Source organism: Elephantulus edwardii, unplaced genomic scaffold (genome assembly GCF_000299155.1).
Source record: "Elephantulus edwardii isolate Elephantulus edwardi_28Jun2011 unplaced genomic scaffold, EleEdw1.0 scaffold00091, whole genome shotgun sequence".
Lineage (NCBI taxonomy): Eukaryota > Metazoa > Chordata > Mammalia > Macroscelidea > Macroscelididae > Elephantulus > Elephantulus edwardii.
The window spans coordinates 5,627,145-5,645,689 of NW_006399841.1; the positions used below are offsets into that span (position 1 = coordinate 5,627,145).

At 46.9% G+C, this 18,545-nt stretch overlaps 1 protein-coding gene across 1 annotated transcript in view; it reads left to right on the plus strand.

Annotated features, from left to right (window-relative positions):
- The window catches only part of GLB1 (galactosidase, beta 1), a 77,041-nt gene that overhangs the window by 21,295 nt on the left and 37,201 nt on the right, over window positions 1–18,545 (plus strand). Inside the window, exons 7-10 of the mRNA XM_006890662.1 lie at window positions 1,993–2,051; window positions 4,648–4,769; window positions 4,858–4,898; window positions 10,684–10,796. Of these exons, the coding sequence (XP_006890724.1) occupies window positions 1,993–2,051; window positions 4,648–4,769; window positions 4,858–4,898; window positions 10,684–10,796 (335 nt within the window). The remainder of the gene's footprint in view (window positions 1–1,992; window positions 2,052–4,647; window positions 4,770–4,857; window positions 4,899–10,683; window positions 10,797–18,545) is intronic.

Below are 18,545 nucleotides of genomic sequence, written 5' to 3' on the forward strand. Positions count from 1 at the left end.
AAAAAGAGAGAAAGCTCACTGTAAGTGGGCCGTGTACTTCTGGGTGGTGGTCCATGGTACCTCTGTACCATGAGTGATGACATTGCTCATCTGCAGAGAGCTGCAGAGGAAGTGGCTGCTGGTTTCCCCGGGACGGGCACTCTTCCCACCAGTCATGAAAGAACGCACACCCTTTTTCTGCTGTGGGAGCAAGTCGAAGGTTATTGTGAGTTGGCGTTGCTAAGCCTTGTTTGTGTGTGAGTTGAGCTCACACAGTGTTACACACAGGTGGGCTGAGGAACGGACGTCGTTGCGCCCTCAGCCTGGGGCCCTGGCCAGCTTCATTCATCCGTGTGGGAGAAATGTGTCTGAGTGTCTCTCTGCCCTCGGTTCCCGTCAAGCAGACCCTGATGGGTGGGCAGCTCCCTGTGGGTCAGAGTAGAGCTTAGAGATTTCAGTGGCTTTTTCTCAGACATAGATCATTATACCTCTGGGCAAACTTGAACCCCCAACCTTCTGTTTAGCAGTCCTGCATGCTGATTACACCCCCAGGGATTCCAGAAGGGCCCTAAGGCTGCTGTAAGAGGTACCAGGAATTAGATGGCTTCATTATTGCCTCACATGTCTGAAGTCTCTCAGCTAAAAAAGTTAACTGCTGTCAAGTTGGAACTGACTCATAATTGACCTTCGTGAGGTTTTTGAGGGTGTAAATCTCAGGGGAGGAGATCCATAGAGCCACTGATGGATTTGAACCACTATATAGAGGTCAGAAGGCTAGAAGCCCCAAATTAGGACATCAGCAGGGCTGTGCTTTCTCTGGAAGCTCCAGGGAAAGTTCCTTCCTTGTCTCTTCGGTTTCAAATACCCCTAGACATTCCTCAGCTCAGGGCAGCCTGGCTGCGGACTACACCTCCATCTCCACGTGGCATCTCTCCTGTGTTTCTCCGTATCTAGTCTTTTGTTTTTACGAGGGCACCATTCATGCTTGTTTAGGACCATACTCCAGTCTGATCGATCTTATGTTAACCTAACCTATCACAGCTGCACAGACAGTTCTCCAAACAAGGTCACAATTGTAGGTACTTGGGTTAGGACTTTAACATATCTTTTGGGAGAACAGACATCATCCCTTGACACTCACTTGATGCTTCCTAGTGAGAAATACTGTCACAGAGTAGATGAAGTCTGCTCTTTCTTGGTCTCCACCTTCGGCACATTCTCTCCTGAACGCTGTTCTTACAGACATTCCAGAGCCCGACCGGAGAGCTTAGAGTTATTTATAGGGTCTTGGCTGTGTGGTTTCCACTCCGGTCCACCTGCTGTGGGCATAGCATTGTGACAGTTAGACCCAGAAGCCTGTGCTCTAATGAGTATGGACACTGTCTATGCTTAAGACACAGACTTAAGGCAGCTCTTGACCCCTCTGTGGAGGAAATTCTGTTTCTTTTTAGAGGAAGAAGGAGTAGAAGACGTGGGTGGGAAGACATGTCATAGGCGTTGCCCAAATGGAATATTTCAGAAGGAAAAATTAAGAGTGGTCTGGGATGGCTGATGACTTACACGTTAGAGTTCACGGTCTACCACATTAGTTAGGAAAAAAACACAGACCACCCTCATCCTTTTGATTTGCCAATTAATTGGCAAATGTTTGACACCTTTTTATCCGTGACACTGTGGAGATTACAAGGGGGTGTCTTCAGAGCCAGCCCCTCCTGCAGTGAGTGTTTGGTCCAGTCAGGTCTACCAGATGTCCACCTGAGAGATGAAGAGAGTGAGCAGGTGCAGACCCCCAAGGAAATGCAGGTGAAGAAGGCGGGCCTGTGGAGTGAACCGTGACACAGTGCAGTCAGGACCTGTGGGGAGGAAGCAATATCCTGTGGTCCCCAGACACCCATCGATGGAAGGGACAAAGTCTGGTCTGGGATGCAGGTTCAAGTCCCCCAAAGGGCTCCATTTGTATAACGTCTTGTCATTCCCACGACTGATAGTTCTTCTCTCTCTTGGAATTTGTAGGTGCCAATATCACAGCTGCTATCCAAGTCCAGAGGAAGTTTGAGCCGAGAGGACCCTTGGTAAGAGTGGACTTGAAGAGTAGGGGGACCCTTAGCTGATAGTCGCTTTGTAACAGCTGCTGGGGTGGGGGGGGGTCCATACAGTAGCAAGCTGGGAATAGAGCCTTGGTCTCTCAGCTTTGGATCAAGAATCTAACAGACTTGTTTGAATTTAGAGCATCTGGAGATGTGAGTGATAACATGTATTTAACAATGAGGCCCCAGACAGAGAGGGACAGAATGGGGACCAGTGTGAAAGTTCTGTCGCATGCTAGGCTCTGTGTCTTGCATACCTCATCAAGTTTAGCTCTGTGGCAGCTTTGAGGAACGACATGGTTGTCACCAGCTCACCAAGGCTCACGGAGCCTGTATCACTTTTCCAGGGCCGTTTAGCCAGTGTCAGGCCCTGAGTTCAGGCCTGTGTCCCCAGACACCTTTTGTGACTGAGCTGCCCCATCTCGTGTGTGTTTATAAATCAGCTGGTGAATCTCATTAACAGGCTAACTCTGGACCGCTGGGTCTGGGCTGGGGCCTGAGATCCTTCATTGCAACAGGCAAACCGGCGATGCTGACGCTGTGAGCTTGCTGGCCACACAGGGCTTCAGGGCTTTATGGTCTGCCGTGTGGATTGCTAGGCGGTGGGGAGGCCCAGGCAGGCATGGGTAGTCTGTCTGTCCATCACTCTGCTTGTCCTCTGCAGCAGTAATTCAGTTCTGTTCAGCTGATGATTTTCAAGTTGAAACTAACTCCTCAGGACTTACTTTCCATTGAGTTTCTGAGGCTGTAAAGTCCCATCTCTCTCCAGAGGAGCCGCTGGTGGATTTGAACCACCAGAGAGATGCTGCCTTTGATGAGAAGCTCAACACACTAGGAATGGCACCCCCAGCGCTCTGTCTACAACTGCAGTAGTTGGTATTGTTGTAGCTTGGCCCCTTTAAGGGGTTTGGTCACATATGTTCTCATAACAGATCTGGTTGTCCCAAGCCAAACAGCAACAACAACAACCACCACCACCACCCAGAACAAATCTACTGCCATCAAGTCTCAGTTTCAATCATGTCAATCAAATCAGAGGAGAATTGCTCTGTACAGGACTCAAGGCTGTAGTTGTTACGGCAACTTCCCACAGAGAGACCTGTGAGTTCAATCCACAGACCTTTTTGTTGCAGCTGCGGGCTTTCCCCACTGCACCACCGGCACTCTTCTGACTGCCCTACCTCCACGGAGACCTCATGCAGCCCCTTCCGGGCCTGGCCCCTCTGTGCTGGGTGCACCACTGCAGAGCCGGTGTCCAAGCCTGGCTCCAGATTGACCTCCCACAGCCTGAGACAGAAGGCCCCTTGAGCTGCCCAGGTTAATTAATTTTTCCATCACTCTGGAGACTAAGGTGCATCTGATACAGGCCATGGTCTTTGCTATCACTTGTTATGCATCAGAGAGTTGGACAGTGACTAGGAAGGATAGAAGGAGAATTGACACCTTTGAGCTGTGGTTCTGGAGAAGAGTATTGAGAGTACCCTGGACTGCCAAGAAAACAAACAGATTCATCCTGGAGAGGGTCAAACCGGGCTGCTCCTTGGAGGCAAGGATTCTGAGGCTTCGTCTGACGTACTTTGGACATGTTGTAAGGAGGGACAGGTCCTTGGAGAGGGACAGTGCAGGAGGGGAAGGCCTTCTATGAGGTAGGTTGATTCAGTGACTGGGGTAATCGGGATGGGTGTGTTGGAGACAGTGTGATTGGCACAGGACAGAGCACGGTTTAGGGCTGTTGTACGTAGGGTCGCTATGAATCACAAGGGACACGGAGCACATAATAACAACAGCAAGGTCAAGGATTTGGCAAAGTTAGAACCAAAAGAAACTCACAGTCTTTGGAAGCCACTTCCTAAATAACTTGCCTCCGGAAACTATGAACTTTGATAAATGGCGATGATTGTAGAGGGGCTTCAGGTCTTTTGTTCATGGTCACTATGAGTCGTGCTTGACTCAAAGGCCATCAATAACAACTGTGCAGTTTAGGGAGCTCTGGCCCGTAGTCCACAGGGAGTCGTGCTGCTTAACCACAGGGCAACACCACTCCGGTGGTTCAAACCCATCAGCAGCTCTGTGGAAGAAAGGTGAGAAGTCTCCTCCCCTGCAGGTTACAGTCTCCAAAAACCCACTGGAGGGTTAGGTATGAGTCCATTGAATTTGATGGTAGTGAGGAGAGTAGCTTGTGTAGCTTGAGTGTATGAGTCTATCACATCTTAAATCAGAAAAGGGTGAAATTGGAGTTGACTCTTTTATGAAGAATCTTTCTCAAAGGTTATATAAAAACCTTTATTAACATTAATTCTTTCATGAAGCAGTAAGGCTAATCAATTCTTAATGTGGTGAACAGAATTTGGATTTTGGGAGCTTTTCAGGAACACTGGTAATGTGTGAGCAAGATAGTAGCACCTTGGAGCAGTTGACAGGGTGGTGCCTGGGGCGGGAGCGGGGAAGTCACCTCTGGGAGTCCTTACCGTCCCCAGCTCTGGCCTCGAGTGCTTTTCCACTGTGTAGCTGGTGTCATAGGCGCACCCTCAGTGCCGTGTCTTTGGTCCATTCTGATGTCCACATCCTTTTCTCTTTGTAGGTCAATTCTGAATTCTACACTGGCTGGTTAGACCACTGGGGTGCAGAGCATTCGAGAGTCTCTACTCAGGCTGTGACCTCCTCACTCTATAACTTGCTGGCCCTTGGGATGAATGTGAACATGTAAGTACTAAGGGCCTGAGTGGAGGGTGCCCTGACGAGTGGGGAGTTCACAGGAAGTACTACTAAGTGTTCTCTTTTTTTCTTGTAGGTACATGTTCATAGGGGGGACCAATTTTGGCTTTTGGAATGGTAAGAGCAATTTAACATCTACTTGCAGACATTTGATGAGCTCTGGTAGCTTTAGTGCTCTATGTGTTACGCTAACTGAAAGGTCAATGGTTCAAATCCACCAGCTGCTAAGGGGAGAACACTAGATTTCTTCTCTTGTAAAGATTTTCTTTTTTAAATTTTTATTTTATTATTTTCTCTGTGCATGTACCGTCAAATTGGATCTGACTGGTACAGGAGGAGATGGCCCCTCCTTCTCCTGCAGAGCATCTAATGGATTCGAACCACATATCTCTGGGATTGCAGTGCAGCTTCTTGCCACTAGGCTACCAGAGCTCCCCTTCTTGTAAAGATTTATAGTGTTAGAAACTCAGTGGAAAGTTGTTGAGAGTTAGAATATACTAGAATCTTTCTGGTGGTTGATCTTGGAATTGTACCTACAATTTTTATTTTCCACCTTTTGTTTGTCTATTTTCCTAACTTTTTTATTATAGAAGAATTGCCTATGGGCCTTCCCTCCAAATCTTTCAGGGAGGGAGTTCCGTCCCTTTTCTGCAAGACTTTCCCCTTCAATACCATCAGTTCTTGACCATATGCTACCATCTGAAATGACTGGATGCTGACCAGTTCTTTTGGATACAACGACTGTTTAATCTTTCCACCTTCTTTTCAAAGTCCAAGCACTTGGAGGCACTGGCAGAAAACAAGGCTCCAGGAATTGACAGAATACCAATTGAGATGTTTCAACAAACAGTGCAGGGCTGGAAATACTCACTAGTCTGTGCCCAGAGATTTGGAAGACCTAGCTAAGCAATCAGAAGAGATTCATATTTGTGTCCATTCGAAACAATGATGATTGAGAGAATGTGGAAATTATTGAGGATTATCATTAATATCACACACAAAATCTTTCTACAGATAATTTTTAAATGCTTGCAACACTACCTCTCAATGTCAAGAAAACAAAGATTCTTACCACTGGACTGGTAGGCAGCATCATGACAGATGGAGAGGAGATTAAAACTGTCAACAGCTTCATCTTGCTTGGATCTACAATTAACACCCTTAATACAATACCAGCAGTCAGGAAATAAGGATACACATTGTACTGGGAAAATCTGCAGTTAGGGACCTCTCCAAATTACTGAGGAGCAATGGTATCAGTTTGAAGACTAAGGTGTGTCAGATTAAGACCATAGTCTTTCCTGTTACTTGCTATGCATTTGAGAGCCAGACATTAAATACGGATAACTGAAGAAGAATTGATGCCTTTGAGCGGTGGTGTTGGACAAGAGCACTGAACATCCCATGGACGGCCAGGAGAACAAATGGATGTGTCTTAGAGAGGGTGCAGCCAGAGTGCTCTTGGACGCTAGAATGATGAGGCTTCACCACACATACTCTGGGCATGTTGCTAGGAGGGGCTATTCCTTGGAGAGGGACATGGTGCTGGGAAGGGTGGAGGGTCAGCAAAAAAGAGGAAGACCCTCAACCAGGCAGACTGACACGGTGACTGCTGCAGTGGGCTCTAGTGTGTCAGGAAGTGTGAGGATGGCGCAGGACAGAACAGGGTTCAGATCTTTTGTTCATAAGATTACTATGAGTCATACTTGACTTGACGGCACCTCACAACAACAACAACAACAACACAACAACCACCAAAAAACCAGCAGCACTACACTGCCAGAGAACTGCCAGCAATTCAAGCTGGATTTAGAAGAGGAGGTGGAGTAAGGATTATTGACAATATCAGATGGATCTTGACTGAAAGCAAACAATACTAGAAATGTGTCTGTCTGTGTTTCATCAACCGTGCAGAGGCATTTGACCATGTGGACCATAATATCGTAGGAATAACATCATGAACAATGGGAATTCCAAAACACTTATTGAATCACTTACCTTTGTGGTTTGCAACGGCTTTCCACTAGACCACCAGAGCTCCCTTTCAAATGTGCTTGGAAACAAACAAAATTGTGAGTCGTTTTATTGTGATGTTCACTAATTTATTATGGTGGACTGGGCTGCACGCTGTGGAGCTCCAAGGTGTAACTGTGACAGAACAGAACAGCTGGAGGGGAGCTTATTACCAATCCTGCCCAAGTAGATGAGCCTCTTGTGGTGCACAAGATTGTAGGGGTGTGTGTGTGTGTGCGTGCATTCTCTGCATGTATGTGTCCCCCTTGCACGATGGCTTCCTGGTCATCAAGGCTGTTCTCCCAAAAAGGAAAAGTGACGGGGTGGTGAGGTGAGGTAGGTCTTGGCCACTTCCTTTGCCTTTCTACCTTATGCACCCTAACGCAACCCACAGAAGCTGAAATTTGCACCTTTTCTCTTTAATGCTGCCCTGTGGTGGTTGGGAAGCATCCACAGACACGTTCTACCAGTTCACCGGAAGCAGAGATGGAGCTTTCCAATCCGTTTAGCCACTGGTAGGCTCCCCAGTCTTGGTTCCTTTGGCTTGTTGAGTTTGTTTCCAGAAAGCACGCTGGTTGGTCAGCTCTGTTCACACACGGGGCTACTTGTCTGCGCCTGGCTCTGGTGGAGACTTGGGTGAATGAGGCACCGCCTCTCCCCTGGGGTGCACACGTCTAGTGTGGAGGGAGCTGTGTGGGAAACAGTCAGTGCCACATGGAGAGGAGGGACCACGGCCAGGAAGGTGACCTTGAAGCAAAGGGTAATAATAGCATTTTCTTTTATGTTGTTTTGATCTCTGTGTTCCCGGAGGCAGGTACCCTGTTTGCTATCAGACTGTGTCTCTGACGAGTGAGATGGGAGGGCAAGGTGACTGGACCAGTTCACCAGGCCAGGCTTTCAGGATGGAGCTTTTGTGAAGAGCAGTAATAGAAAGTGGTCTTCACTGGGCTGGGGGAATTTGACATTGAGCTTCTGGTAAAGCAAAACAAAAGCAACTTGATGCTGTTGCATTAGAACCAACTTGTATCTGACCTTGCCTTTGGTTGTGTTTGGTATTGTTTTTTTTTAATTTATTTTATTATTTTTTTTTTTGTGTGTGTGTGTGTACCCTCAAATCGGATCTGACTGGTACAGGAGGAGATTGCCCCTCCTTCTCCAGCAAAGCATCTGGTGGATTCGAACTGCTCACCTCAGGGACTGCAGTGCAGCTTCTTGCTACTAGGCCACCAGAGCTCCCCTGCCTTTGGTTTTTGAGACTCTATGTATTCTGTATATAGGAGAATATTGCCCATCTTTGTCCTGCAGAGCCACTGGTAGATGTGAACCACCCATGAAGCTTGGCCCCTAGTTAGCAGGAGGGACTTGGAAATGGATAGTGGTGGTGATTGTACAGTGGGATGAGCACCATTAATGTCGCTGAATTGTGCACGTAAAGACATCTTGAAGTGGCAAACGTCTTTGTTCTATGTATGTTGCTTTTAGTTGCCATTAAGTCAATCCCGAGTATTGCAAACCACTCTCTGTTACAGAGTTAAACTGCTCTGTAGGCATTTCCTGTCTCTAATGTTCATGGAAGCAGAATTCCAAGCCTGTACAAATTGAAAATAGAACGAGAGTCTTTTGTGCGTGAACTGACTGCTCCCTGACCTGGCTTGTCTGCCGTCTCCTCCCTTGCTGAGATCAACCTGGTGTGACCCCATTGCCATGCTCTATACTTGAAAGTTAGGTTGCCTGTGAGATTAGCCTTCAAAGAATTCCCTGTTGCACGCTTGTGTGCACGATTGCTCTTGAAGAATAAAAGAACGGGGCCTGACTACTCCACGCACCAGTACCACCTGTCAGAGGTGGAGTATCCGGTCCCATCCAGAGATGCTAAAACAGAACCCCTGGAGGACAAACAAGAACCTGTAAAGTCACACGCTGACATGCGACCCTTCTGAGTGAGTAAGCTTTTAACACTGACGTAGAGTCAGCGAATGTCGGCAAGCTCTGGTGGCCTAGTGGCAAGAAGCTACACTGCAATCCCAGAGGTGTGTGGTTCAAATCCACCAGATGCTTTGCTGGAGAAGGAGGAACAATCTCCTCCTGTACCAGTCACATCTGATTTGATGGTGCACATACACACAAAATAATAAAAATTTTTAAAAAAAGAGTCAGCGAATGTCCTCTGTGACAATGTGGAGTTTCTGGTCTAGACTCTGTCGCTTGGACAATGACTGTGAGGACTTTTGGGGTTTTGTGTATCCAATATGGCCACTGTTCATTGGTCTGTGTTACACGGCGAGTGCTCTGGGAAGCATACACCACGACTCCCACACAGGAAACTGATGGGTGGCTGCTCTCAGAAGCAACACTAAGAAATTATAGGAGCCAGGATGGGGCAGAGAGAGGTGCTGAGTTGTGATGCAGCCTCTGAGGTGACATCACTTGGTGCTAGGGGGAGCTCTGGAGCTGTGATGACTGAGACAAGAGGACTGGGTTTTTCTGTGCCCACGTTAGGCTGTGGTTGGATGTGAGCCAACTCGAAAGGGTGCGGCAGCTTAGCAGAGAGCAGTGTCCAGGGAGAGAAGTACCTGGGAGCCTCCAGCAGCCGGTAACCCCACGGCAGAAGCTGGGGCCTGAGTGAGCACCTTGATGTAGAAGGAGGATTTGAAAGGCACACGTATCATCTGTGCTCTTTGTAGACGTTAACTGGTCAGGTCTGACTTGGGGTGACACCATGCGTGTCAGCATACAGCTGTGCTCCACACAGGTTTTGTTGTTGTTGTTGTTATGTGCCATTGAGTCGCTTGCTACTCATAACGACCCTTTGTACAACATCCCTAAACCCTGCTCTGTCTCTGTCCTGTGCCAATCGCACTGTCTCCAACACACCCACCCCCATTACCCCAGTCACTGAATCAGTCCACCTCATAGAGGATCTTCCTCTCCTGGCTGACCTTCCACCTGCCCAAGCACGACATCCTTTTCCAAGGACTGACCACGCCTTGCAACATGTCCACAGTATGTCAAATCCTTGCCTCCAAGGAGCCACCCAGTTTAACCCTTTCCAGGACAAATCTGGTTGTTTTCCTAGCAGTCCATGGTATTCTCAATACTCTTCTCCAGCACCACAGCTCAAAGGCATCAACTCTTCTTCTATCATCCCTAGTCATTGTCCGGCTCTCAGATGCATAGCAAGTATTTGCAGAGACCATGGCCTGTATCAGGTAGTCTCCTGAGTAACACCACACAGGTCTACCTGAGTTTTTCCAGTTAAATCACCTGCCCTTCTTCTGAGATGCCTCTGGGTAGACTCCAACCCTTAACCTTCTGGTTAGTCGCCGAACATGTTAACCAGTGCACCATCCAGGAACTCCTTGGAGGCACCACAGAAGCCTTCATGTTTGTCTTTCTGTGGGCTGATGTGCATCTGTCCGCTCCTTGGCTTTTCTGGTAAACCCTCCCTGGTTTTCTGTCACTCCTGGGCCCACCTGGTGTCTCTCCCACGGTGTCTCTGCATCCAGCCTGAGGTCATGAGAGCGCCCGGTCAGTGATGTGGGTCACGTCCTTGTGGCCCTTTCCAGCTGTGCCTTGTTGCATGTGTTCTGTGGGAACCCTGACTCTCGGCTTTGTCCCTGGGGGCGACGTCAGCTGGGATTGGAGCTGTGAACTTCCACTGACTGAGTGGATCATGAACGTGCTTTGTCACCTCTGTTGGCAGGTGGCACCTGGAAGGAACAATCTGCTCAAAACCTTGCCTCTCCTGACCGCTGCGTCTGTGACCCTTGACAGTGCGTTCTAATGTGCTTTCAATTTTGTTTCCTTGTCCCATAGAGCTGAACTCAAGGACCTCAAAGGGGCAGGGCGTCTGGTGGTAACTAGAGGCACGGGCTTTTGTCTCTTTCAGGGGCAAACATGCCGTATGCACCGCAGCCCACCAGCTACGACTACGATGCCCCACTGAGCGAGGCCGGCGACCTCACAGAGAAATACTTTGCTATACGGGACGTTATCCGAAAGGTGGGTGCTTTGTACAGGCCCTGGGTGGGAGCGGGGACTGGTCTTTTTTTTTAAATTATTAAATTTTATTAGTTTTAATGAACATATACAGAGATTATGAGTTTTCATTCATTCATTGTTGCACTATTTTCTCTACCCTCCTCCCCAGTTCATTCTTCTTCCCCCCCCCCTTGAAAGTCTGTTTTAATTGTCCAATTGCCATAGTGCTTGTCAAAGCCAGTCCTGATTAATCTCCTTTGTCAGTGTATCCTTTGCCATTCCCTATCACTCCTCCCTGAGAGAGACTTCACCCTGAGTCATAAGGAAAAGGGGACGGCGTATTCTCTTAGCTACTTCCTGCTGAAAAGGGACGCTGTGGGTTTCAGGGTGAAGATCTTCTCTCACTACTCTAAAGGGCCCCTTTGGCAGTAGGAAACACATAGACTATTATGGAGATTGATTTTGGAATTTAGATGCACTGTTATCAATTGTACTTAGCCATACATGTTCATCGGGGACTGGTCTTGGACAGCACCTCCTTTGACATCCCTGTAGGTGACTTTCTTCCTGGAGCCTCTCAGTTTGAAAGGTTGGGTGCAGAGCGGCATCTGGTAGATCTGAGTGGACCGCTTGGCCCCCACTTGAGTGAGAGTGAGACTGAGCCAGGCACCCTCCTGGTGTAGTGATTTGTGAACTGGGGTTCCAGGCGTCCTCGTGTTGTGAGGATAACCAGAACCCCACTGCCCTTGAGTCCACTGCCACTCAGAGAGCTGACGGGACAGAGTGGACAGTCCCACACCGTCTCCAGGGCTGTGGGCTTTACTGAAATAGGCTGTCTCCGCTGTCTCCTGAGCAGTGGCTGATGAGATTATTCCAGAGACTCTTTTGGTTAATAGTTAAGTAGTTAACCACTGTGCCACTGGCTATTTGGAAGTATTTTGTTGTTATTATTATGTGCCGTTGAGTCTCCTGTGACTCTTAGTGACCCTATGTACATGCAACAGCCCTAAACCCTGCTCTATCCTGTGCCAATCTTACTGTCTCAGACACACCTACCCCCGTTACCCCAGACACTGAATCAATCCATCTCATCAAGGGTCTTCCTCTCCTGCGCTGTCGCTCTACCCTCCCAAGCATGACGTCCTTCTCCAAGAACACTTTGAAGCATGTCCAAAGTATGTCACATGAAGCCTCAGAATCCTTGCCTCCAAGGAGCAGCCTGGCTTCACCCTCCACAGGACGAACTTGTTTGTTCTCCTAGCAGTCCATGGTATATTCAGTACTCTTCTCCAACACACAGCTCAAAGGCATCAATTCTTCTATCCTCCCTAGTCATTAGAAAAAAAACATAAAAATCACACACACACACACATACATATAAAGGGAACTCTGATGGCTTGGGGGAGCCCTGGTAGCCTAGTGGTTAGGATCTGTGCTGCCACCCTTAAGGCATGCAGTTCCGATCCACCAGCTGCTCTGATGGGGAAGGATTGGCAGTCTTCTCTGATGGGCTTTACTCCCTCTGAAGGCTCACTGGAGAGTCAGCTATGGGTCATTTCCAACTCAACAGCACACAACAGCTGGTGGCTTTAGTGGTAAGCAACTGCACTGCTAATCCAAAGGCACACGGTTCGAATCTGCCAGCTGTTCTCTCTGCAGGAGAAAAATGGGCAGTTTTCTCCCAGGTGATTTACTGCCTCTGAAAACCTGCTGGAGGGTCAGCTATGAGATACAGATATGGCTATATAGATATCAGTCACTCATATCATTTAATAAATAATAAAAGCAAGAAATGTGTGTCCGCATAAAATATGTATCAATAGTACATCTTATGAAAATGAAAGGAATCCCTAGGTGGTGCAAATGTTTAATGTACTTGGCTCGCAACCAAGAGGTTGTAGGTGCAAGTACAGCCGGAATTTCTTCCCAAGGCTGACCTGGTGGTCTGCTCCCAGGGACTCCACCTGCTGGGTACTGAAGCACACGGGTGATGTGAGTCAGAATTGCCAGCAGCTGGTGGAGAGTCAGAGCTGAGCAGGGCAGGGCAAACGTGAGCTGTGGGCCAGTGCTGGCCTTTTCTTCAGGGGCAAGTGACTGCCGTGACACTGTGCCACCAGGGCTCTCTGGAAGGAGTAGAGAGGAACATAAAAACAGTCACACACACACACACACACACACACACACACACACACACGGAACTCCCATGACTTCTTGTGTGCCGTGAGTCAGAACTGACTCATTTTCAGAGGCAGTAAATAGCATAGGAGATGGGCCATCTTTTTCCTGAGGAGCGTCTGGTGGATTTGAACCGTGTGGCTTTGAGATTGCAGTGCAGCTTCTTACCACAAGGCCGCCAGAGGCTTAGTGGTGAGGAACTGCACAGTCTGTAACCTCAAAAGTGAGCAGCTCAGCTCTCCCAGCAGCTCTGCAGGAGAAAGATGGGCCATTTCCTAGCCCCACGCCCCACCTGCACACCCCTCTCACATGGGGACATTCTGAGCTACCTTATGCACCAGGTGGGGTTTCCTGTCTCTGCTGTGGGCTTCAAAGAAGAAAAAAAACACAACACATAACCCACAGTTTTTCTGCTCAGTCACCTGGGTTTTGAAGTTGAAAAACAAAGATTTTTTTTTTTTGCTTATAAATAGTAGGAATTTTTTTTAAAGTAGACTATACTCTCAATTTTAAGCACAAGTGTTAGATTTAAGATTCTTGTTATGAAACATTTTAAATCTATAGAAAAAAATAGGATCTAAACAAGCACTCTTAGTGTTTTTTCCATTTCACTTAAATTAGCAGGTGTCTTGTTAAAATATCTCTCATTATCCTTTTCTTACGGGTTTGAGCTCTGCAGAAATGACAGTGACAGCTCTCGAGGTCTGGCTCGTGTGTTTCTCTGCTGCTTCAGAGCACTTTTCCTTTTTATATCTTTCTGTTCTCTGAAGCTCAATAGTTTCACGTAGGCATTCTTTTCTAGTAGTAGTTTAAAGTAGTAATGAGACTTTTTTTTTTAATTGACTGCTACATCTCATCAACTTTGGCATGTGATGTTTTTATTATCATTCATTTCCAAACATGTCCGTTTTGAATTCTGTTTGACTCAGGAAATGTTGAGAAGTGGGTTGTTGTGTTTTTGTTTTTCTTCCTTGTCAAATATAATATTTTCCCACATTGCCACTGATTTCTAACATATTTGCATTTTGCTTAAAGAGTATACGTGACAAGCTACCAAGCCCTTGAAATTCGTCTAGCATGAAGGGTCTGGGGACTGGAGGAGCTGCTGGCACATACACGTACGCCTAGCTGTTGGCAACACCCTTCCGTTCTTGCTGTGTGGCCTGTCCATCAGACCGATGGCGGACACTACTCCTCATGGTGAATGATGCATGAGGAAGAGGGCAACTCCAGAACGGACGCTGTAGATTTTGTATTACCTAAGCTCAGGAAATCAGGAGGAACTGGTCCCTAGAGAAAGGCATCGTGCTTGGAAAAGCAGAGGATTGGTGAGAGAGAGGGAGACCCTCGGTGAGATGGATTGATACAGTACCTGAAGCTACCAGATTATGCACACAACTATGAGGAAGGCATAGGATCAGACAGACAGGGTTTTTTGTTTTGTTGGGGTTTTTTTAACTTATTTACTCTTTTTATGTGTGTACCGTCAAATTGGATCTGACTGGTACAGGAGGCGATTGCTCCCTCTTCTTCAGCAGAGCATCTATCTGGTGGATTTGAACCACACACCTCTGGGATTGCCAGACAGGGTTTTGAGGAAGGCATAAGATCAGACAGGGTTTTGTTCTCTTACTCGTAGGGTCGCTATGAGTCACAGCTGATTTCACACACCCAGAAACACTCAGAAATGCTGTGACATCGCTTCTGATGTATTCTCTTCACTACATGCATTTAAGTATAGGTTTGTTGTTGTTTACCGTTGAGTTGGGACTGACCCATCGCTGACCCTCCAGGGGGTTTTCAGGGGCAGTAAATCACACCGGAGGAGAATGCCCATCCTTCTCGCGTGGAGCAGGAAAAAAACAAAAACCACCTCAGCTCATTGCTGTCAGTTAAAGTCCACTCATAGCTGAACCTGCAGTGGTTTTCAGAGGCCGTGAATCACATGAGGGGAGAGGGCCAGTCTTTCTTTCATGGAGCAGCTGGTAGATTCGAACCACTTGTCTTTTGGTTAATAGTGAAGCTCCTCACCTACTCAGCTGGAGTTCTCTATCTTAAACTTAATGTGAAGGGAGTCAAGTTCTGTTTCTTGTGGGGAAGCATATCCAAGAATCTGTGATCTCTCTCGAAAACCACCACAGTCCACTATGCTCAGAATCCGTTTGACGCAAACAGAATCAATTACAGCCGCTGGTAGAGCCTGATTATACCACTCACCAAATTAGCAGATAAATGAATTTGTTTTATTTTGTGATTTTTATAATTTTTTTATTTTATTATTTTTGTGTGTGTGTACCGTCAAATCAGATCTGACTGGTACGGGAGGAGATTGTCCCCCCTTCCCTGGCAGAGCATCTGGTGGATTTGAACCGTGCGCCTCTGGGATTGCAGTGCAGCTTCTTGCCACTAGACCACCAGAGCTCCCCTTAAGGATTAAAAAAAAATACTAATTTCATTTGTTTCTATAAGATCACAGGATTTTGGTTTCTCTAACGATTACAGTTACGAAAGTCCTTTGGGGCAGTTCTACTCCGTCTCGCAGGGTTCTGTGACTCAGAATCTTCTCGTTGGCGCCCAGCAGCCGTCGGTGATTGCTCTGCACTCTGGAGTTAGAAACCATTGCCTTGGAGTGGGGAAGAGATCTAGGCATGGAGCTGCTGTGCAAAATAACTTTTCCTTATTGTTGTTGTTGTTGTGTACCATTGGGTTGGAATGACCCATAGCTGACCCTCCACTGAATTTTTGTTGTTGTTGTTATGTGGTGTCAAGTCTCTTGCGACTCATAGCAGCGCTGATGAACAATAGCCCTGAACCCTGCTCTATCCTGTGACAACCTCGTTGTCTCTGACACCCCTACCCTCATTACCCCAGTCACTGAATCAATCCATCTCATCGATGGCCTCCCTCTCTTTCTTCGTCCCTCTGCCCTTCCAAGCATGATGTCCTTCTCTAAGGACTGGTCCTTCCTTGCAACATACCCAAAGTACGTCAGATGAAGCCTCAGAATCCCTGCCTCCAAGGAGCAACCTGGTTTCTCCCTCTCTAGGATGAACCTGTTTGTTCTCCTAGCAGTCCATGGTATATTCAATTCTCTTCTCCAGCACCACAGCTCAAAGGCATCAACTCTCTATCATCCCTAGTCATTGTTGAGCTTTCTGACACATAGGAGGAGATTGCCTGTATATCTCCCACAGAGCAGCTGGTGGATTCAAACCGCCTACCTTTCTTTGTGTTGGCAGTGCAATTCCTTACTACTGAGGCACCAAAGCTCTAGTTTATTCTTGTTATGTGCCATCAAGTTTCCAGCTACTCATAGAAATCCCATAGCTCTGAACCCTGCCCTATCCTGAGCCAATCTCACTGTCTCTGATACACCTACCCGCATTACGCTTGTCACTGTCAATCCAGCTCATCCAGGTTCTTCCTCTCTTGCTCTATCCCTTCACCTTTCGAAGCATGATGTGCTTCTCCAAGGACAGGCCCCTCCTGGCAACATGCCCAGAGTGTGTGAGAAGGAGTTTCAAAACCCTTGCCTCCAAGGAGCAACCTGGTTTCACCCTCTCCAGGGCAGACCTGTTTGTTCTCCTGGCAGTCCATGGTATATTCAGTTCTCTTCTCCAGCACCACAACGGAAAGGCATAGATTCTTCTAACATCGTTAGTCATTGTCCAGTTCCCTGATGGATAGCAAGCAATTCTCAGTTCTCCCTGTTTTATTTCACCTCCCAGCTCCACAAGTATGTGGTTTTCACCAGTGGTGAGCCTGTTAAGAATCCTATAGTCACGTTGGGTTTGGCTCTTAGCTTTCTCTTGGACTGGGTTAGGACTTGCTACTCATTTGCTGTTCCTTCATCCAGTTGCCAGAACTTCTGTTGCTCTTAACTCTTCTCTTCATATTCTTGTGCATTTCTGTCTTACCAAAAATCTGTTTAATGGGATTTTTAGTGGTATTTTTAGAGAAAATTTAACTTGATGCTTTAGAAGATTTGACATTGCTACCATTTACTTCATGAGGTTCTAACCGAGAGATGTGTAGATTATTTCCAACTTTGACGTGACATGCCATGGGCCAATTCAAGTATAACTAGAGAAAATTTCCTAGAAGTAGAACTGGTACTTTAAAGGTTATCTGCACTTGACATTTTGTTAAGTATTACAAATTGCCCTTTCGTGAGGTTCATGTGTTAAGTGTCCTGCTTCCCCACACTTTCACCAGAGCTGTGAATTATCAAACTTCTAGATCTTTGCCATTTGATAAGTGATAGTTTCATAAACTATTTGTTCTATGATGAATACGGGAGTTGTACACACTTTCATTTAGTAATTGTTTATATTTTGTTTTCTGTAATTCATAAGAGTTCTTTTATATGTGATAATCCTAACAGCTCTGTATGTATGTGTTTTTTTCCCTGACCCCCCCCAAAGCTATCTTGAATTTTCATGTAGTTACATGTATTACTTCTCTCCTTTCTGACTGCTTCCAGACCCTAAGAATATTAATAAGCTCCCTTGGAAATCTTAGCATTCTTTTACTGTTATCCTTTACTATCCTTTACATTTCAATTCAGATATGTGTGGAATTTCTGTTGTTGTGAGGAATGAGAGAGGGCCTGGCATTATTTGTTAATCTTTTTTTTTCTGATCAAGTCTCGACTTTATTGAAAGTTATTTGTTCATCTTTTGAGTAACACCTGTTCTTCCAGTACCTTTCATCCATCCAGCCAGTATTTTGGCGCTGAATTGATATGCTAACTTTATCATTTACTTAATTCTCATATAATGATTCCTGGTAGACCAGTGATTAAGTGCTTGGCTGCTAACCAAAAGGTGGGTGGTCTGAATCCCGTAGCTGCTCTTTCCAGAGATTGGTGTTAAGTGCTGTGGAGTGACCTTCAACCAACAGTGACCCTTAAACGACACGACGAACCACAGCCCTGCCCACCACCGTCTCACAGTCGCGGCCCGGGGAACGTGAAGGGCATCTCTCACTGGTCCTGTGGGATCACTATGAATTGGAATCATCTTAAGAGCACGCACGATGTCCATTTGGAGCTCTTTGATATAATTGATTTCCCCACTTTACTAACACAGATTGGGTAGGGTTCCAAGTTCAGTTCTGGGCTTGTTAAGCTCATGATGTGTCTGGGGGACGTCCAGGTACAGGTTCTGAAGTACAGGTTCTTCAGAGCAGACAACTCGAGGCGGGAGGCTTGCCCTTCAAGCCCAGATTCAAGGGTCACCGGTGAGGTGGGGTTCCAGGAGAGGTTCAGCTCCCAGCTGGAGAGAAAGGAAGAAGAGGGGTGGTGGGCCAAACCAGGCAGGCACCGGGGGAGTCCTAAGCTTTCAACAGAAGGCCTGGGTAAGCCATTGGATGGAGACAGTCTCTAGAAATGGATGTAATTTGATGGCCTGTGACACATGTTGATTTAGTAATCAACACCTTTTCTCGCTTCTCTTTGAATTTGATATTTCAAGGTTCAAAGAAAGGAATGGATTAATTTTTTAAATGTGTGTGTGTGTGTGTGTACTGTCAAATCAGATCTGACTGGTACAGGAGGAGATTGCCCCTCCTTCTCCAGCAGAGCATCTGGTGGAT